The sequence below is a fragment of the Corvus brachyrhynchos genome, unplaced genomic scaffold, assembly GCF_000691975.1.
Source record: "Corvus brachyrhynchos isolate BGI_N302 unplaced genomic scaffold, ASM69197v1 scaffold46, whole genome shotgun sequence".
NCBI classification, from domain to species: Eukaryota; Metazoa; Chordata; class Aves; order Passeriformes; family Corvidae; genus Corvus; species Corvus brachyrhynchos.
The window spans coordinates 4,542,393-4,563,345 of NW_008238838.1; the positions used below are offsets into that span (position 1 = coordinate 4,542,393).

General features: G+C 50.1%; 1 protein-coding gene across 2 annotated transcripts in view; it reads right to left on the bottom strand.

The window, feature by feature from the left end:
- Positions 1-1,030: 1,030 nt before the first annotated feature.
- Positions 1,031-20,953, bottom strand: part of POU2F3 (POU class 2 homeobox 3) — a 39,290-nt gene continuing 19,367 nt past the window's right edge. For both annotated transcript variants that reach the window (XM_008636913.2, XM_017738560.1), the window contains 10 exons: positions 11,908-12,012; positions 10,820-10,922; positions 7,922-8,004; positions 7,614-7,796; positions 6,920-7,061; positions 5,789-5,925; positions 4,480-4,641; positions 3,334-3,400; positions 2,745-2,877; positions 1,031-1,358 (listed from right to left, as the gene is read on the bottom strand). In XM_008636913.2, coding sequence (XP_008635135.2) covers positions 1,319-1,358; positions 2,745-2,877; positions 3,334-3,400; positions 4,480-4,641; positions 5,789-5,925; positions 6,920-7,061; positions 7,614-7,796; positions 7,922-8,004; positions 10,820-10,922; positions 11,908-12,012 — 1,155 coding nt within the window. In that variant the 3' untranslated portion in view covers positions 1,031-1,318. The remainder of the gene's footprint in view (positions 1,359-2,744; positions 2,878-3,333; positions 3,401-4,479; positions 4,642-5,788; positions 5,926-6,919; positions 7,062-7,613; positions 7,797-7,921; positions 8,005-10,819; positions 10,923-11,907; positions 12,013-20,953) is intronic.

A 20,953-nucleotide genomic window follows, 5' to 3' on the forward strand; every position in this document is an offset into this window, starting at 1 on the left:
AACTGGAGATTTTTGTGGAGCAAACAAACTGCTGGTGTTTGTTTTCCCACTCAGGGCCGGTTTATCAATAAATCCCAGGGATTTGTTGTTGTGCTTATAAACTTTGTGGAGGAGATGAACCCTCAGGACATGTTTGCACAACACCTGGCACATGATCTCAGCAGAAATATCAACGTGCAGGTGCCGTTATTCAGCTTTTAAGACATTGGTGATTTCCCTCCCAGCTTTCAGAAACACTATTCCAAAGTTCCTGCAGGTGGGAGCAAATTACTTGGAGGAATTCCTGAGACCCCAGAAGTTCTTGTCAGTTAACAGCCAGATTTGGATTTAATGTATTTTCTCAAGGCTCTAAGAGTATATGGAGGTACAGTAAATTGTAAATGGATTATTGGAAATAACTGATTTAATGTTGTTTGTGGTGTCTTTTGAGCAAGAGGCTCACAAACCTCTGCAAGTCTGGACCAAGTCACCTGACTCTGAATGAAAAATCCAAATTACTGCTCAGCTCCCAAGAGCAAGAATTACTGGGTAAAATGTGCAGGCAAAGGTTATGAAGACAATCAGTGCTCACTCATCCTCATCCCACCAAATCAGCACAAATCTCATTTGTGCTCATGGAATCAGAATTTCCCCCAAGGTTTAGAGCAATAACAAGACCTTGACACAAGTTTTGCAAAAGACAGGTTTTTTTGGTTGGTTGGTTGGTATTTTTTTAAAGGAAAAAATAAGAAGGCTCTAAAATACTTAATTAAAAAAAAAAAAAGGAAGGGGAAAAAAAACAAAAAGCACCTTTAGAAAGGGAGCAGGAGGCGCAAAGCAAGTGGATCGGGAGCCTGGGGAAAACCAAGGCTCCCACCCAGCCACGGGGCTGCGGTGAAATGAACTCAAACCTCGGCTCAGTTTGGGGGCTGTGCGTGACAGGAAGAGCAGGAGGGACCCTGCTTCCTTTTGGGAAGCTCTGGAACGGGACGGGGACAGAGAGAGAGGAGAGTCCTGACACGGGAATCCCGCCCGGGAGGATGCGGAGCTGCAAGCAGAGGAGCCATGCGAGGACAGCAAAGCAGGGGCTCGCCCTGGAGCCGGGCACAGGGGGACAGTGGCACTGTGGGGGCTGAGGGGAAGGGGGACAATGTCACTGTGGGGCTGGGGGGGCCTCGGGGAAGGGCTGGGCTGCAGTTTGAGTCCCTGCACAGCCCCGCTGCTGGGGGGCCCTGGCGCGAGGCTGCGCTGGCAGCGGTGGAAGGCACTGGAAGGCCCCGAGCATCGTTGGTCCACGGCCCGGTGGCAGAGCTGCTCTCGCCCTGGCGGAGGAGGCGTCTCAGTGGAGGTAGGTGGGTTGGTTCCATCGGTACCAGGATCTGTTTGCAACACGGAAAAACAGCGGTTTCACCTCGGAGGAAAAGTCAGCCCCAATTCCTTCGCAGCCCTACTGGGGCTCAGCCCATGCTGCAGGTTGATCGCAGGCAGTGAGCGCTGGGCACTGTGAGTGGATAAATCACATCCTTCTGCTCCTTTCACAGCCCCTGTGCAGTGTGCTGGCTCCCAGGGACACTGATCACCCACATCTGGGCCTCTCATGGATATTCCCATTCATGTTCCAGCGTAGAAGCACCATTCCCATATCCAGGGCATGGGAAGAAATCAGAATTTGTATTGCATCATAGCAACCCCCCCTTGTTTCTAAACAAGATCTTCCTCATTTCAGCTGCTACCTGGCCTTTTTCTTTTTAAATCACAGGAGATTTTGTTAGAAAAAAAGTTCTGTTTCATTTAATGTTTCCACTAAAACCAGAGACGATAAAAGTGTTTCAGTTCGAGGTAAATGAGGAGTGGGGGAAGCCAGAAAGCAGAAATAGTTTCTCTCTTTTTTTTGTGTCAGAACGTTTTGAAAAAAACCTTATTTTAGTATTAAAACAAAAAAAGAAATATTTTTCAAGAAATGATCTTTTCCACTCCCTGCTTCTATAACAAAACCTCACTCCAAGCAACAAATTCTGTGTTGCAGGGACAGCATAGAGGGAGGGGGATTCATGGCACAGGGTGACCCAAGAGCTGTGGGTAAACCCCTCTGCTCTGGTGCCTCCCTAACTCAGCATCCTCGAGGTGATGCAGCAGAAATCACAAGTGCAGAGAGCCCCCAGGGAAACAGCCAGCAGGGCTCTGAGCCCTCGTGTCTGGTTTAATGCTTTTGCAGCCTCTAAAGGCAGGGTGGAGGGGAAAAAGTAATCCTTGTTGTGCCACTGTGGAAGAGTTGCTCACAGCAGAGCTCTCTGGGTGGCACTGCAGGAGAGAAAACTGGCTGTGGGTGGGTTATCCAAGCAGGAACAGCAGAATAAACCTGCCTCTGCTTCCTTCACACAGGAGTCCGGTGAGGACAGTGTTTCTAATCACTTTGGGGTTGGTTTTTTCAATTTTTTTTTTTAACCCAGCACAGTTTTTCAGGCAAAACTTGATTGACTATTCATTTTCAAGCAGAAAAACAGCCACATCTCAAGAATCATGGAATATCCTGAGCTGGAAGGGAGCCACCAGGATCATCAAATCCAACTGCTGTCCCTGCACAGGACACCCCAGCAATCCCACCCTGTCCCTGAGACGTTACACTTGAAGCTTCACACAAGAACATCCCACATTGCTGGGATCTCTAAAAGCTTTCCTGTTCTTCCTGAAGATCCCACTGCTTTCCCCACAACCCCCCGATGCCCTGGGTTGGTTTTGTGAGCTGTGGGGCCCCCCTGCCTTACCCTGAAGAGTTGAAGCCAGAGGAGTTCATGGCAGCTTTGGAGTTGCTCTGGGCTGTGCCGGGGCTGCTGGCATGGAGGGCACTGCCAGGGGACGAGGGCCTGCTGGAGTTCCCTGGGGAGCACGAGGATGTCACTGCGTGGCAGAGAGCAGAGTGAGCCTGGGGTCTCCTCTTCCTGCCCAAACATTCCCACCCCATCCCTGTGCCCATCCCGTGGCTCCTCTGATTCACTGCCCCTGCCGTGGGGAAGGTGGGGGACCCCAGGAATGTTCCCTGTTCCTATATCTGGGAATCTCACGTCTCCACAGAGATCCGACACTGACCCACCCTTTGTTTGGCTCCCAGTTATGCCTGGCTCCCAAACCTAAACACCCCAGCCCAGGGTTATCCTGGAAATGCTCTTTTGCCCAGTGTTTTCCATGTTTTTATGCCACCCAACAGAAAGACTCGGCTGTTCTTATCCCAGCTGTGTGGGGGCTCTTTCCCGGGCCAAAGCCAGGGGTCTGATGAAGATTATCCTGACCCAGAAATGGAGGAGTCAGGGATAACCAGGCAGAGGAAGGAGGGAAGGGAGGTTTCCCAAGGCTCACCAGTCCCAGGCATGGTGCTGTGCACTGGATTGACGGAGAGGGGCCCCAAGGACCCTGAGGTAGAGACCTAGGCAGGAACAGAGGCAGGCAGTGAGCACTGGGCACTGTGAGCAGATAAATCACATCCTTCTGCTCCTTTCACAGCCCCTGTGCAGTGTGCTGGCTCCCAGGGACACTGATCACCCACATCTGGGCCTCTCATGGATATTTCCATTCATGTTCCAGTGTAGAAGCGCCATTCCCATATCCAGGGCCATGGGAAGAAATCAGAATTTGTATTGCACGTGCCTGACACTCTCCACATCCATCTAAACTTATGGATCAGCAATGGAAAAGCCTGAAATGATCAAATTTTCTGGAAGCCCCAAGATCCACTCGGACATCTCAGAGCGGGTGTTCTCAGCCTGGAATTTCCCAGCTGCCTCTGGTTTAGGGCACAAACAATCCCAATCTCCTTTAGGGCAGTTTAATTCTCAGGTGACAATTGGCAGTTTGGGAGCTGCAATCCAAATTAGCCTGGGGCATTGATTCCTGAAGGGAGTGCTTTGTTCAGGGAGGCTGATGAGTGAGGGCACAGCAGTCACAGGGGGATTCCTCACCCAGTCTCTTGCTGTGGCAACCCAAGCGTTTGTTTTGGTGCCCAAACAGGTTGGGCAACCAGCAACCAAACTTCCCGTGATGTTTTGCTGCCTTCTGATGGGTAATTCCAAAAGCCAGGAGATTTCAAGATAAAATCCTGCTGGCGAACACAGACCCTGCCTCCCACTCCTGTGCTGCAGCACTGAGGAGGTTCCTGCCACTTTTAAATGGCAAAGGCACCGGGCAACTCGTAAATGAACCAGCAGAAATGCAGCTAAATTGATAAGAGTGTGTGTAATCCTCATCCTCCATTAACTTTGGAGAGATTTTCTTTATCAATCTCTGGGGGAAAAGCTTTGGGATAGCATCCTGATTTGAATAAATTATCCTACAATTAAGCTAATCAATTCCTCCTAGGAAATTTGTATTTTCTTTCTACTGTGTTCAATAGCTAGAATTATCACTTAATTAACTGTTATAATTGAGTTGATTGTTTTCAATCGATAGAATAATAATGAATGTTCTGGATGAGATTCCATTCAGGTGGCTGAATCCCAAGTGCCTCACCAGTCTGGAGTTGTAGATGGGTGATTTGATGGGGGATGGCATCGGGCAGCTGATCCGCTTTTCCTTCTGGCGCCGGTTGCAGAACCAGACCCGAACCACCTCCTTTTCCATGGAGAGCTGCTCTGCTATCAAGGAGATCTCCTCTGAGCTGGGCTTGGGGTTCTGCTGAGAGAGGCAGGAGGTTAAAAAAGCCCCAAAGAGCACAAGGAGATCTCTGAGCTGGGCGTGGGGTTCTGCTGAGAGAGGCAGGAGGTTAAAAAAGCCCCAAAGAGCTTCAGTGGCTGCTGGGAGGACAAGGGTGGGGTTGGCTGCGAGCTGGGGAGGGGACAAAAGCTCCATCTGAGGCCGAGGGTAAATATTTGGGTGAGAGATTATGTTCTGTGAACCAGAAAGTGCCTCTGGTTCCACATCAGCTCTCCCGGAGTCGGGGCGGGGCTGAGTCACAGCTTCTGACCCTGTCATTGCACAAATCACCGTCCTCTTTGAGCTGAACAGCCCCAAAATCAGTGCTGGGGTCACCCAAACCTGGTGGCCTTGGCACTGTCCAAGCCACTGCCTCTCTCTGCCCCCAGCCCTCATTTAGAAAGGGAAATAACAGAACCCACCCCGCCTCCCGAGTCTTTTATTTTCATTCCTTTTAGCTCTGTGGGGTTTGCTCGGAGCTGAAGCTCAAAAATATCAAAGATATCTGGCACAGAGGTGCCAAGATAATGTTCCCATTACAGAGAATGGCTTCTACCAGCTAAAAAGGAGCTGCCAAAATGAGCTGATGATGGCTGGGCAAGTTTTGATAGGAGGGAGAAACCAAGAGAAAACAAGCTCAGAAACAGCTTTGATTTGAGAAATTTCCAAAGCTCAGTTTAGCCCTGCTGATTAAAGCTCTGCTTGGGTTCTGTAGTGAATTTTCTTGAAATTCTTGGAGCTTAAAAAGTAGAAGGGCTCCACTTCTGAATGGGCTCAGCAAAAATACTTGGAGCAACAAGTTCTGGGGTCTCACAAGAGCTGCTTAATGGGTCATCAGAGCTCCTGTGACACATCTGCAACTCAAAAAGAGCTGGGTGCAGAGATCAGCTTTGGCCCAAATGTGGTGCTAAAATTGTAATTCCCTTAAAACAACATTCAACAAGGAAATAACTGGGAATCTCATTGGGTTTAACTCTTTACCTGTTGCCCCTTCAAGCATTTTCTAACCTGCTATCAAATTAAAACCCCAAAACAACCTCTTTTCTGGAGGGGATTCAGTGCTCCAGCCTTGCAAATGCCAAGCTCAGGGAGAGTTCCCAACAGATGGAAAGATTTTCCCCCTCACATCTTGAAATCTCTTCTCCAGCGTGGAGCGGATGTTGGTCTCGATGCTGGTCCTCTTCTTCCTTTTCCGTCCAAACATCTCGTTCACGGAGGGGTAGGAATTGGGGGTGCTCATGGAAGAATCCAAAGGAGCAGATTCTGGGGGAAGAGGGAGGGAAAAAGAGATTTGCAAGAAGATAATGAGTTATTTTCATTCCCAGTTACTTTTTGTGAAACAAAGGCACCTCCTAAAATAGATAAATTGTTCCCACATTGTGGCTCCTCCCTCTGATGATGATTAAAATTGCTCCAAATCCATCGACGAGCTTGTCCAAATCAGGGAAGGAATAGGAGTGCTGATACTTTAACCCACACACCATCTTTCCTTTGTGAGCCTGATGTCCAGCCTGCTCTGGTAGGGCCCAGGGGTGTTCCAAGGAGTTCATTGCACCCAGATGAAGATGTTGACCAAACCCTTTGGCTCGGGGTGGCCAAGATGTGATAAATGGCTCAGACATCCTGAAGGGCTGGGCGAAGCACGAGGCTGGTGTGAGGTCAGCACAGGACACCACCCCAAATCCTGCTGCCCCTGGGAATTCCCCTCTCAGTGATATCTTCCTTTTCCAGTTACCCCTCCTGGGCTGATGCCTGAGTGTAGATACAAAAATGCTGCTAGCAAGGATTTTCTTGCTATTTTCTAAGTGCATGAGAGACTTTTCTCTCTCACAGAAGAGGCAGCAGAGTTCTGTAAACAACCAAGCCACCTGCAACCTTGAAAAGTCTTGTTTATGGTACAGTAGAAAAATATTTTGACAATGGATGTTTTAGGATTTTAGCCAATCACCCCAAGGGGTGGCTGGTCCTTTGTCCAATCAGACTACGAAGAAAAAAGTCTACAAAAGAGTTTGTAAAATAATTAAATAAATCAATCTTGCTGCACAGTTCCTGCCTGCTGGATCTTCTCTCCTCCTCCTCCCTACGGCTGTGGGACACGGTGATGTACCCTAGGGCCCAGGCCTGTGGTAATACCTGAGCACCTCAGCAGCTCCTTCCCTCCTTTTGCAGCTCACACAGGGAGGGGCTGAATGGATTTGAGGCTCCTGGATGGATCCTCTCCTGCTGGTGGTGGCACTTCTGCCTTGATGTCACCTACCTGCGTCACTGAGCCACTTCTCCAGCAGTGGCTTGAGCTTGCACATGTTCTTGAAGCTCAGGTTGAGAGCCTCGAAGCGGGAGATCGTGGTCTGGCTGAAGTCGTTGCCGTAGAGCTTCCCCATGGCCAGGCCAACGTCACCCTGCCAGGGGACACCCAAATCCCAGCGTGAGCACAGGGAAAGCCCTCACAGCTGCCACAGCCCCGCCCACAAGCACTGAATGAACTGGGCTGGGCAAGCCTTTGAGGTCATCGAGTCCAACCTGCGACCTAACACCCCCTCATCAACTAAACCATGGCACCGAGTGCCACGTCCAGGCTTTTTTTAAACACATATAGGGCACGGGGACTCCACCACCTCCCTGGGCAGGTCATTCCTGCCCTAGTCACTCTTCCAGTGAAGAATTTTTTCCTGATGTCCAGCCTCAACTTCCCCCCAGGCTGCTTCCAGGATAGCTTCAGCCTTGTTCCCATGACCTGCCTGCCAGGGAGAGGGGATTTTTTCCCCACAGCAATCTGCCCCACACCCCTTAATATTGGAGAAGGTGCAGGTATTGAGGTGATGAGGTGTTAGGAATGGTTTTTCTCTTTGTGTATTTGGAAAGGGATGCCGCAAAATAACCCAAATTTACCTAATCCAGCCTTTCTGGAGGAAAGGCTCTGCCCCAAACTCCTCCCATCCCCTCCCTCTCACCTGTGTGAACCCCAGCTTGATCCTCCTTTGTTTGAAAGTCTTGGCGAACTTCTCCAGCTCCTCCAGGTCGCTGGGCTCCTCAGAAGCCCCTGCTGGGGTCAGGTGCTTTGCCACTTGCAAGTGCTGGGGGACGTCCAGGTGGGGTTCGACCGAGGAGCCGGGGAGGCCAGAGCGCCCCACAGCCTGCCCAGACACCCCAAAAGAGATGCTCAGAGTCACGAAAATAGAAAACCACCCCGTTTTCTGTGCCACTTGCCCTCCCTAAAGCAGCAGCGGGGAGTTCACCACGCTCTCAGGTGTGTTGTTACCTGGGAGGCCAGGCTGGGTCCGGGCTGGGAGAGGAGGAGGCTGCCCTGCTGCTGAGGGAACGAGAGGAGGTTTGGCTGCAAAGCTGAGGAGAAAAAAGAGAGACACGGCTGCTCAGTGAACATCCCCAGGAAAGCTCGGAGTGGGAAGCTCCCTAAGTTATTTCTTGCCCAAAATACAAGAATTTCAGCCATTAGGGAAGTGTCGGGCTCTGAGCTGGATTATGAGGAAGAAAAGGTTCTTCCCGTGGCTTTTTAGCCTGCAAGGGATTATTACAGTAATGATAGAAGTGAAATATCTCATTTGCTGATCCCTGAGTGTCACTCATCGTGCTCAGGCATTTTAGAGACCTCTAACCTTGATTTTAGGTGCCAAGCAGCAGAGAATTTCCTACATCCTCCATGGGGATCCCTCCCAGTGCTTAATCATTGTAGCTCTTAGAAAAATGGACATCTTATTTCCAATATAAGCTCTTCTGACTCCGACTTTCAGCCACTTGATCTTGTTAAAAAACTCCTGATCCTCCAGTTAATCTCGTGAGCCCTCCCACTCTGCTCTCTGTTCTACATTTCATTTTCAAGTGTCATTTGGAAGCCATCTGACCCTTCCCTTCCTACCCTACTGTATTTCAAACAAATTGAATTTCTTTCAGAACGTAGGAGCTGACACGAAATGATGAAAGGGAAAAAGAAGGGAAATCCATAAACCCAACAAAAACTGGGATTTATGGAGACTGTGTAATTGTTTAGTTGACAAACTGCCAAGTGCAAGCCTATATCTCTTAGAGGGAATGTCCTACAGGATCAGGTTGTGTAGTTCCCTAGAAATTTAGTTGGTATCAAGTCCATTGTGAGTGAAACCTAAAGAATTTAGTGAGGATTTATAACCTTGCCCAGAGCAGTCAATATATTTAATTGATTATAACTGCCAATTACAGGGAAGTCCATAGAAATTTATGGACTTCTGCTAATAAAAGGGAAAACAGATAATCTCCAGAACCAATCACTCACTCTCTCACTCTTTCTGCCTTTTCTTATTTAATTTAGATCTGATGTGCACTATCCCATTTATTTACTTAGGCTGGGGTTGGAATAAGCCTTCCCTAACGCTGGAACAACTCAGAATTTCAAATCCAGGCTGGTAATGAGGTGCACATTTTTACCAGTGCAGGTAATTAATCACTGCCGTGGCTTTGCCTTGGGACATGGCAGATGCTCTGTCATTTGGAGTCTTTAAAATCATGATTGAACACCTTTGTGAGAGCTCAGCTCTGGCTCTGAGGGAAATGAAGGGCTGCATTCAGGAATCACCGGTCTGGCAGCTGAGATGAAGATTTCAGCAGCGATATTTCGACTGACAGGATTCCCAAAATCTCTGTGGCTGCTCATTGCCACCTTTACAGAGCTCTCCCACCCCGACTCAGGTGTGCCAGGATTAGGGCTGCGCAGGGAACGAGGGAATCAGAGCTGGGAATTTATCTGAGAGCTTCAAAACACAACCCCAACTAAAATTCACATCCCTCCTGGAAAGGGGCAGCCCCCAGCCAAGCCCCTTTGGCCACAAAATCCATTTATGGAGCCACGGTCTGAAATCAGGAGACACCCAGGGCATTCCCTGATGGCCCCAGGGGCAATTCTGGAATATTTTCTGCCTTTCTGCAGGAGGAAGAAAACTCCACTTGTACAAAACAACAAATTCCACAGAGCCAACCTGAGCCTTCCCTTTCACTCCCCACTGGCTCTGTGTGCACGTGGCAAAGGATCACTAAAACCCGGCAATCACCCATGCAAATGGAACTGTTCCTGCACAAAAATCCAACTCCTGGCCAGAATATCCAGTCCTGGTCAAGCCTGGAACTGGAAGGGGTGACAACCAAAGATAGCTGCCAAAAAAAGTCAGTGAACAGAGAAATTCTCATCTATAAAAGGCAGCGAGTTCTGCTTTGCAGTAAAAGATGCTTATTATTCATGAATAAAAGCAGGCAGTGAGGAATAGATTGTCCTGACCGTATTTCAAACAAACTAATTCAAAATTATTTGTAAATATACATCAAGTACCTTTATCCATCACTCAGCAGCATCTGGCAGAGAGCAGAATTTATATATTGTCAGGAAGAAATAAAGTCCCCACTTGCTTTTGGAGTGTGCGAACCAGTGGGTTCAAGCTGCAGAGATTTAAGGTTATAATCCTGAATTCCAGTTCATGTGGAGGCAGCTCTGTGCTGGGATAAATCCAGAACACAAGCAAAGCATGCAAGTCCCCTTGGATCTGCCAGGCTATGGATTAAAGCAGCAGAAAACCTCCATCCTCACCCCTGGGGCGGGAGAAATGCTGTAAAAATACTGGAGGTAAAACCAGAAATACAGGGACTTTCTCAGGCACTGAGCGAGCCCTCAGTGCTTTCCTGGAGCTGATTTCTCCGTGTTTCAGGAGCAGTGAGACCTTTCCTGCCCTATGGAACATCCAAACCTCTCGCTCTCCTCCCACAGCTGCTCCTGGCTAAGTTGGACCTGTTCTGCTGCCAGCGCTGTCCCCCAGCTCCTTGCCTGGATTTACCCTCCCTCCAAGCGAGCAGCCCGGCCTCTGATCAGCTTTCTGGAATTAATGAGGAGTGGGAGGGAGCCCGGGCGGGCTGGCCCTGCTCCCCAAGGAGCAGCTCCTTCACTGTTTTGCTGGAAAACCGGGCGCTGTCCCGAATTCCAGGCTGGGATCCGTGCCTGGCTGCCCGGGCTGGCCCCAAGGTGGCACTCGTGGAGCGCACAAGGCGCAGGTGCCAGCAGCATCTCCAGCCCGGGATGCTTCTGGGATCATCCCCGGTGTGGGAACAGGCAGCATCACGCTAGGAAAACCTGACATCCACGAGAAATGAGGTTTTCCCTGAATATTTATCCATTTCTTACCTTGTTGTCCTGCCTGAGACTGGGACAGAAGGAACTGGGGGACTGACTGCATGTGCCCAGGGAGCAACACCAGCTGCTGCAGGGTGTGGAGGGAGCTCATGTCCTACAGAAAACAGCAAAGGGAACAATAAAACTCAAGGATTTCTGCTCCTCACAAATCCACGCTGCATGTGGGTAGTCTGGGGGGCTGGAGAGCTGCAGGTCCAAAAGTTTCAGGGGTAGGAGAAGAATTCTGTGCATACAGAGACATCCCCGTGGAGAACTGTCTGCTTTGCCCTGGAAAAGGTAACTCTTGATGAAGACATTTTTGAGGCAATCAAACTCTGGTTGTTGGAACAGTGAAACGTCTTGCATTTCAATTTCTTCCAGACAAAGTATTTCCAGAGTGAACTGCCTAAAATCACCCAGCAAATTGCAGCAGGCTCTCCCAGCTCACCACTGCTGCTTCCCACAGGACTGTTCTGAAGACTGGGGGAAATTGAAGAATCCCTAAATTGTATAGTGGATCTGAATACCCCAGGAAAAAACGAGGGAAGGGCTTACTGAGCATCTGTGTGACCCCCTGGCATCCAACTCCCACTAGAATTTAACAAGAGTTAAGTGCTAAACTCCATTTTTTTTACCTTAGGGAAAAACCAATTCCCTCAAGGAATGAATTTCTTCCCTGGTGTAAATCAATTTGAGGCAACAACAGGCTCAGATTAGGAGTTAATCTGGTCTAGAATCCTATCTCCAACAATGGCATTAACCACACATTCCTGAAGGAGGAAAAGCAGGGCAAACATTCTCAAACACTTCCCCACGGTGTTGTCTCAGCCTCCAGTTACTTCCAGTCCGAGGGATTTCCTGACCAGGAGTGGTTTCCCTGCTTAGCAAACCCTCAGAGGAAATCCAGCACGTGTCCAGTCTACCCCTGAATCCACGAGGAAAAGCCGAGGAGGAAGATGAGGATTCACTTTTCCAATCCAGTGTTCCTCACCCCCTCAGGCTCCTTTTGCCCCTGGCCAAAGGAATTCGGGGAGGGGGTGAGGAGCAGCCTCTTTTCCTGATGAGCAGATCCCGGCTCCCTGGGCAGCCAGGTCACTCACCCCTGCGATTTGGCTCCCTGGCATCATGGATGATCCCTGCACGAGGTGACCCGACCGAGGGGGGATGGCAGATTGCAGGGAGTCGCTGAGGTCCTCGGTTTTAATCTGCAAAAGAGCAAAGGAATTGTAGGATTAGAGAGCAGAGAGGAGGGATGAGCAGGAGGAGTGGAGCTGGGATCCAAGGGGCTGCAAGATGCTCCTCTCAGGGAATTTTCACGGTTTCCATCGCTGAAAATCATGGTCATCCACACTCCTGCTCTCCACTGGATCCCAGGGACAGCTCTCCTGCTCTGCCAAGCCCAGGGCAGGCTGGCACTTTGCTCAATTGAAACACTTCAGGAAAAAACCAATTGCAAGCAGCTTTTCAAGGTTTAAAGCCTTTTGTGGAGTTTTAATGAAGACACAGAGCAGTTCCCCTTTCCAGATCACCACTCAGGCCCCGATGGCAGGGCTGGCCATGGAAAACCTCTCATTTTTCCCTGCAGGAAAGAGAGAATGGTCCAAGGGGATGGGAAAGGAAAGGTCCTGGAGTAAAAGACCTCAAAAAGGCAGAGCAATCTCCCAGACTTGAAAATGCAGCACTCCAGGCACCAAATGCTTTTGTGCCATTACTACCAAAAAGCAACAAGAAATTGTGAGCAAAATCTCCCTCCTCAGTTACAAGCTGTGGAAAAAGAACTGGAAAACTTCCCAGGTGTCCAGTGGTCTTTTGGAGCTACTTTAATGTTCAAGCAAAGTTCTTGTCCACCAGAAAATAATGATTTTTAAATCCACATTCGTAGAGAAAAACACACCCCGGGAGCAGAACCAAATCCTTGTTTCTGGTTTATTCCACAGTCTCCATGTCCATTTCTAACACTGCTGCTACATTGTTAAAAATTAATTTATTTTAAAAAAATGAATAATAATCTGTTCCAATTATTGTGGTAGCTGAAATCTTTTGGTAGTGCTGACTAGGACAGGAGGAAGGGGAGGATTTTGGAAGTTTTTAGGTTAATTCCTGAAAGCTGGGTGAGGAGTGCCCATGCACGGGGACAGGTAAATCATACAGACCTCTCCTCCAAGAAAAGACTGAACCAAATATTTCCTCAGCATGAGAACACCCTGAACAAGGATTATTCCTCATTGCAGCAAGAAGAGCCTCTAATTCCCAAAACCTGGAAAAACCAGGAGGACTTTACAAAGGACAGAGCTTGAAACCCCTGAAGATTCACCCTGACTCCTGGACTGACCATCCCCAGGTCCCATCAGACCCCACAAAACCCCCCACCCCCTTCCAAACCCCACATCCCCCAAAGAAGAGGAGGGTCTTTGTCCCAGTGATGGGGCCTTGAGTCCTGCAACCTCCTGCCAGCAGAGGGGGACAAGAAATCCGCTCTAAAAACAACATCTCAAGTGGATATTTTGAGGCTGAAGGAGCTTTTCTGCCCACTTGAGCAACGCGAAGAAATACGCGGAACAATTCCAGTTGGAAGAGACCTCTACAATCATCGAGTCTGAGCTCTGAAGGATCTCCACGAGAGGAGAAAAGGGGGAAATGGGATCACAAGAGGCTCAACAGCTCCAGAGCAGGGAGCTGCAACATTCCCCTGTGCATTTTGGAAGGTGCTGCACGGAGGGAAGGTGATTACAACACCCCCTCTCATTACAGCTCGAGCTCTGGACACCGCCGAAACTCGTTTTGCAATAATCCCAGCTCCTTGCAACAAGAGGTAGACATGCTATAAATTCCAGCTCTTTCCTACCTTTCAGGTTGGCATGATCATCCCTCTTAGCCCGGCAGGGCAAAAAAAAAAAAAAAAAAATCAGGTGGAAAGATCTTCTTGATTGCTATCGACAGCAATAAGTCACTAGATGCCAGGCAAAAAGGGTCAGGAGGACACCCCGTTACCCCTGAGCCATCCAGTCCTTGCAGGCACGTGGATTTAGGGACGTTCTTTGCATTAAAAAGAATCCGTCGGCGCCAAAAAAGAAAAAGACTCAATTATTAAAAAAGAAAAGAAAAAAAAGAAATGAACGTTTGTCTGCTTCATCCAAGGCGGAGCAGTCCCAAAAAACATCGAGTTTTCCACGTCTCAGAGAGCCGGGCTCTGGGTGCTGCCTGAGCCGTGATCCCGATGGGAGTGGGGTGTTGAAGAGGCACGAGCCATTTCCAAACTGAAATCAATTTTTGCAGCTGCCAAGCGGGACGAGCTGGCGGCGCTCCAGGGAGAAAGGGGTGTGTAGCCGCATCCCGGCATGGCTCGATGTGAGAACGGGAGGTGGGTTTGGCAGAGGACCGGTTCCCGATTTAAAAACAACAACATCTCCCACTGCTCCTTCCCCCGGCCCTGGAATTCTCTGGCTCCCTCCTGCGCAGTGGGCGGGAACCTGGGGTTGCTCTTGACAAATCCTTCTCCCTCCACACCTATTTCCATTGGGTTTAGGCTCAAATTTACCTCGCCCTCCTCTTCCTCTCCCCGACAGGCCTGCAGCTGGCTAATTGTTCATTAGCAGGAGTTCGGGCTCTATCCAAAACTTTGGGGATGGTTTATGCAAATCCTGCTCCTTCATTTTTTTTCCCTGGCTAAACCGGCAATATTGCCAAGTGTACATTAAAAAACCAAACCCGAAAAACCCCAAAAAACCACACACATTGTGGGCGAGGCCACTCAATATCATGAGACTCCCTTAAAATAATGTAAATTTCGGATTAATAAAACGAGGGGAGGAGTTGCCTCCTCCTTTCCCAGTGCATCTGCCTCAGATTTGCAGAAAATCCCTGCAAATATGGGAAGACTTTTCCTTGAGGAACCAAACCAGAAAAAAAAAGATTGAAATGATGAAATCCTCACAGAATCAGCTCATGTGAGGATTTGATGGGAGCTCTGCTGAAACATTGCAAGTGAGCAACAGTGATTTGGGTAAAAATTACAGGAGCAGGTCCCACTGGGATTGCTCAGGATCTTGGTTTGATAGGATCATCATGGATGGGGAAAAGGGAACGAGAAGTCACGGAGAGACTTTGTCCCCATTGAATTTTGCTTGGAAAAATAGCATTATTTAAAGAAAGCAACCTGGTCTGGTGGAAGCTTCATTGCCCATGGCAAGGGGTTGGAACGGGATGATCCTTCAGCAACCTTCCAATCCAAACCATTCCACGGAAAAACGAGCAGGGAAGAGAGCAGAAGCTGCAAATCCCCACGGCTGAGGTGAGGTGTGGGGGCTCTTGGCTGTGAATCTCCAGCACCTTCCTCCCCTGGGGCCCGAGGGGGGGCCCGGGGCAGGGCTGGGAGCAGGTAACGGCAGCTGGAGGCCCGGGAGCTCCTCTGGGCCAGGGCAGCAATCACACTTGCAAATCTCAAGTGGATGTTTGGATGTTTTCACAGCCTTGAAACAGGGTCATCCCCCGAGCAAGCCGAGTGAAAAACACAGGAAGGGGTGACTGGGTGGAAAAGAGAGAGTCCCTTCCGCAGTTGGCTTGAACATCTGCAAGGATGGATGGGTTCTTACCTATCTCTGGCCTAAACACGACAACAAAAAGCAAAACAAACGAAGAAACACACTGAGGGTGATGGAAAATGATCAAAGCTCCGGAGCCTGCTTGCGTAACTGATTTGTGGAAGGTGTTTCATAAACATTTCATAAGAAGGAGAATTATGAAGAAAACATCTCCCAACCTGCCTGCAATTACTGCACAAACTCTTCCTTACCAGTAGGAAGAAGGGGAGAGGAAAAAAAAAAAAAAAAAAAAAAAAAGCTGGTGCTATATTTGGAGCGTTCCTAATTGCCGCTCGGCTCGTGAAAACATCCTGCAGACATCTTGCAGAGCCGTGGAAAGGCGGGAAGCTGGGAAGGTTCACCTGAGCAGCTCTGCTTGCTGCTGTTCCCTTCAGATGGACCAGCGTTAGGCTCCATGCACTGATGGTTGGATCCCACTGGCTGGGCTGGAGCCCTCCGTGGGTCATCCCAGTTTAGGGATAATCTCAATGTTTTCCCCATCTAGCAGACCCCAAAGCAGCCCCAAAATCCTCCTTGGCGTGAGCTTCTGGTGCGACACACGCAGGGCTCCATCATCCTCCTCGTTCAGCCACCAATTCAGAGCCTCCAATCCTCTCCCCAAATCCAGGTCTGGATCTCTCCTGTCCAAGCCCTGCCAATCCTTGCAGCCCTGCCAGCCCTCTCCAGCACCAGTTATCAGGCAGGAACCGTGTTAGTGGGAGATGGAAGACAGCCCTATTTGTTGGGAAGCTCCTCTTTAGACAGTGACCTCTCTGAAACACGTTTATCTGCCTCCACATCTGGCTTATCTCACGGTCAGAGCCGAGTTTAAGAGTTTGACTCACTCCCAGCCCTCCAGAGCAGAGGGAAGAGGAGGATCAGGTGCACACAGAGGGTCTGGAGCACCTGGCCCTCACTGAAAAGGAATGGCACAACTCTGAGTCACCCCAAAATGCTCTCCAGCACAGCAGGGCTGCCTCAAGCTGCCCCAAATACCTTTGCCTCAAGCCCAGGGAGGAAGCTTTAAGATGGAAATGGGTATTAAGCCGGATCCAAGGCTCTTGCAGCTCCCTGAGCCTTCCCACCTTCCGATGGCGTAAGCGCTCCGCCGTGAATTACCCGCGCACGTGGGCCCCATAAAATAAAAAAACACTAATAATAAATTATGGCAATAATAATAATAATAATAATGGGGTTGCAATTACTATTTCCACATGTACCGTCCTGCACGTACAGCAGGGCTTAGCAGACACCTGGAAAGAAGGCAGAAAACCTTAATGCCAATGCCACGATATTCACCCCGTAACATTTACATCCCACCGAAGGCTGGGAATTTTTGGAAGCTGTCAGCGTGACAGGAAGGAATTCAGCGTGAGATTAAGTCCCTAACAGGCTGTGTCCTAAAACTCAGCAGTGAAAAATTCAAATGCAATCCCTAACCTCAGCACACCTGCATCACCCCACACGAGGCCTTTGAGGTTATTAATTGAGGTCTGATCCGATAGGGTTTATCCTCAGCTTCGGCTTGGGGTGTTAATGGTTGTGCTGGAGTCAAAGTAGAGGTGGGAAGTCAAAACTTTAGGAGCAACCAAGCTGCATGCCTGACAGGAGAAAACAAACAGAACCACACGCAGCTTTTGTGGGCTCTCTGATACAGCTTTTCCCCGGAATTTTTTGCTTCCAAACAAACAGGGAAGAGAGAGAAGTCCCCCCTCGCTGTGCTGAACCTCAAATGATCCCCTGTGGCACAGCAGGCTTCCAAAGCAGGGGCTGGGGAAGGGAGAGGAGAACCAAACCAGAGGTGGGGAGAGCACCTGCCCTGCCTGGCCACGCTCACAGCGACACCTGCTCAGGTGGGAGCGTCCTGGCCAGGGCTGCTCCCACAGCCTGGGGGGCAGAGAGGCTGGTGAGTGCTCTCAGGGGGCACAGAGCTGCTGAAAAGATACTGGAAAGGCAACTTACAGCACCTTCCCGCAGGCTGGTGGCACTGAGGCACGCGGTGCCTTCCCTGCCAAGGCCTGTGGGCATCCCAAACTGGGAGCATTTCAACAACAGCCAGGGGAAGATGCCATTTTCTTGGTCAGAGTGGCCAGAACCTCCAATCAAAGCATGGAAAATGCTTTTACCCCCATCAAGGCTGGGATTTCTCCTCTGTCTCCCTCTCAGGGCTCTCCCTGTCCCTTCCTCAGCCCCTGCCCCAACCTTCCCATGGGTTGCAGCTCTGCTTCCTGCACCTCTTAACTTTCCCTCTCTCTCTCTCCATTTCACTTGCCCAACTCCCAAACTTCTCCAGAACTCCACCTCTGCCTACACCTCCGTGCTTATCTGCTCTGCTCTCACCCTGGGCTGCATCCCTGCCCCTTTCCTTATCACCCTGATTTCACACACACCACTCCATGGCTTCTCCCCTGCCCTCCTGCAAGCTCACACAGGTCCCCTGGAGCCCAAGCATGTTCCTGTTCCACTCCAAAGTTGCCTTATTGGGATTTTCTGGGCCTGCATGAAAAATGTCCCTTTTTTTTTTGTTTGTTTTCCATGGATCCCTTGCCCATGGGGAGGAATCTCTGTTTGTTCAGGACTCTCTGTGCCTTCTGGCAGTGACAAATCCAAACACCTGGCACTGCATGGATATCCCTGGATTAGTCATCCGTGGGGAAAGTGTCCACACAGCCCAGGTAGCCCTTGAGAGGCAACTTCCCACCACATCCCATGTTTAGGAGGAATTAACTCGGAATCAGACGGCTCCCGTGGCTGGGGCTGGCTCCATCCCAGCTCCATGGGCCTCTCCCGTTGGTCCCTGGCACTTTTGGCAGCGGCTGCCACGCCCCAGGGAACTGGGACAGGACAAGAGCAGCTGGAGGGATTGCATTAAACACAGCGAGCAGCGCGATTAAAGAGAAAGGGAGAGTGCAGCAGATGGGAGAGCATCACACGGGGTTCATCCTGGGTGAGGGGATGAAGCCCACGGGTGGGGGGAGCTCCAAGCCAGCTCTCTGCTCCCAACCTGTGTGAATTCCATGGGCTGGGGAAGCAGTCAGGAGGGTTCCCTGCTGGATAAACCCACTGATCCCACACTGAGCAGATCAGCACCTCTGGGGAGGGAGAAAGTGCCCTCTGATGTCCAAAATTAGAGGCCTTGCTTGGAACCCATCGCCTTCCCCTCCGTGTGCTGGGACTTGCCCTCGTGCAGGACGGGTGCAGGGCCCCACCCTGGCTGGGTGGTGCAGGGTTTGGGGTGAATCCTTGGAGCTCAGCACATGAAAGGCCTTCAAGGACTCGGAGTTCTCTCCTCATTAGTGGTGACTCCGGGAGAGTCACATCCAGGCACAGCACTCCGTGCCACTCAGCCCTCAAAGAGGTGCTGGGCCACCTGGATTGTGGCTGGCCAGTGACAGCCGTGCCTTGGGCTGAGTTTCTGTTGTGGAAAACGAGTTCTGTGACCCTTCAGACAGATCCGTGAAACTGGGGCTTGTCCCTTGTGAGCACAGAAAGCGTTTCCCAAAGGATGAGCAGGGAATTTGCACAAAGATCTCTGTCTCTCGCTCTCAGACAGGTTTGAAGCAGCTGTACAAGGTATTTTGCCAAGGAAACAGGTGTAGGAATCACCTTATAAATGAAGTTTGCTCCTTAAAAGCTGGAGAGCAGGAGTTTGGGAATGGACTGCAGCTGGATGTTAAGGAACAGATAAAATCCAGCCAACTCTGGGTTGTTGTCAACAAATTAATTCAGTGGTTTCAGGTCCACCTCTCGAGAAAACCAATTAAAAAAGGCCAAATCCTTGCTCCTAATTGCATCCCCCTTTCCCTCACAAGTTCCCCTGGCCTGTTTTGGAGCTCATTCCCAGCAAGCTCATCCGAGGTGCCAGAACAAACCCAGCCTGAAGAAGGGGTTCCTCTGCATATCTGTCCTAAGCAAAGCAGGGCCACATTTAGGCACAGAGGACTTTCCCTGGAGCCAGGGCTTTCTCTGATGCTTTCCCAAAGGGCTGCATTTCAATGAGGAACCTGCACACAAACAAATTTATGCAATCAGCCTGTCCCTAGGACAGAGCAGGGAGACTTCAAAAGGGAAAGGCCAAGGCAGAGCTGAGCTTAGATCCAGTGTCAGGCGAGGCAGATACAAGGCCAGCCCTGATTTCCAGCCAGGGGAGGCTCAAGAGATGAAAAGCAGATGCAAGACTTAGGCTGATCCCCTGAGGCAATGGGGAGAAGAGAGAGTGAAATCTGAATTGATCCCCAGAGGGGAGAAGGAAGCAGGATGTGAACCTCCCCTTGAGAGGAGGGCAAAAGAGGACTGGGATGGAAATCTGGAGGGCAGACTGAAACCTGAGCTACCCACGGGGAAAAGCCAAGCAGGAACAGAAATGACATCCAGGGAGCACATGAGATTAGGGGAGGTGGGAACACGGAGTGCAATGAAAAGCGATGAGAGAGATCCCCGGGGGGAGGGAAGCCCTGGTGGAGCGAAATTAAAAGTGCAGGGAGTTTTGCATCCCAGATATTAATAACAAACTACCCAGCGAGTTAGGCCCTTCTCTCCACCTTCAAAAGGATGGAGGGGAGGAAGAACTGGTCTGTGGTTGAGCACAAGACTATGAATCAGAGGATGGGAGTCCATAACCCAGCTCTGCCAGGGAGCAGGCCCCTGGATTCCAATCCACCCCAATGTCCAGGGGCAACCGTCCCATGAAGCATCCCCTGATCCCAGCTGCAATCACAGAGCTCAGCATCTTTGGGAAAAGCCAGGGAGGCAGGCTGGGTCTGCAAGACAGGGCTGAACACCTCCCCACCTTCCAGAGGCACCAAGGGATGCTAAATCCATTAGCAGAGCGCCTTCAGACGCGTGGGTGGAACCAAACAAGGTCAGGGTGTTTGTTAGTGGCACCCAAAAGGAGCCACCAGGGATTTCACATCTCAGGGGCAGTTTGCCCGCTTTGAATTTCTCACATCATGTGCCTACAGGACATCAGCTGTGGAGCCCTGAGATAACTCACCCTGCTACCTCAAAGCAACTGCTGGAAATCCCACATCAACCTCAGAAATTAAAGTTTCTTTGGGCAAGGATGGTCAGATATGAACAGAGCAGGGAGAGGACTTGGACAAGGAGGTCCTGAGGGAAGGGAACCCCTCCAGCACCTCTTGCAGGATCCTTCACTTGGGTTTAGAAAGGAGGAATTTTCCAAGAGATCCAGCTGAAAAGGCTTTCTAGGAAGTCTGTTGGAAATCTATGTCCTTGCTACATCCCCTGGCTGGTGTAAACCAAAGAAAGCAAAGAATAGGAATAAAGAACCAGCAGTAAAACTGAAGCTGGGCCCAGCTCAGGCACCTCTGTGCCTGCTTGTCTTAAACACTGTCAAATCTCCCAGCCAGATCCCCTTCAGATTGATGTGATTAATGATAATGACAGGTTTGATAAACAAATGACAGCCTGTCTTGCAAGGGTCAGCCTTTTGCTGGAATGAAGAGTGCCTGGCACATTTGGATAGGGAGCAGAGGCAGATCCTGCCCAGCCTTTCCACAAAAACCTGTCAGCTTCTTTTCAAGAGGGGCATTTTTTCCCCTCCCAG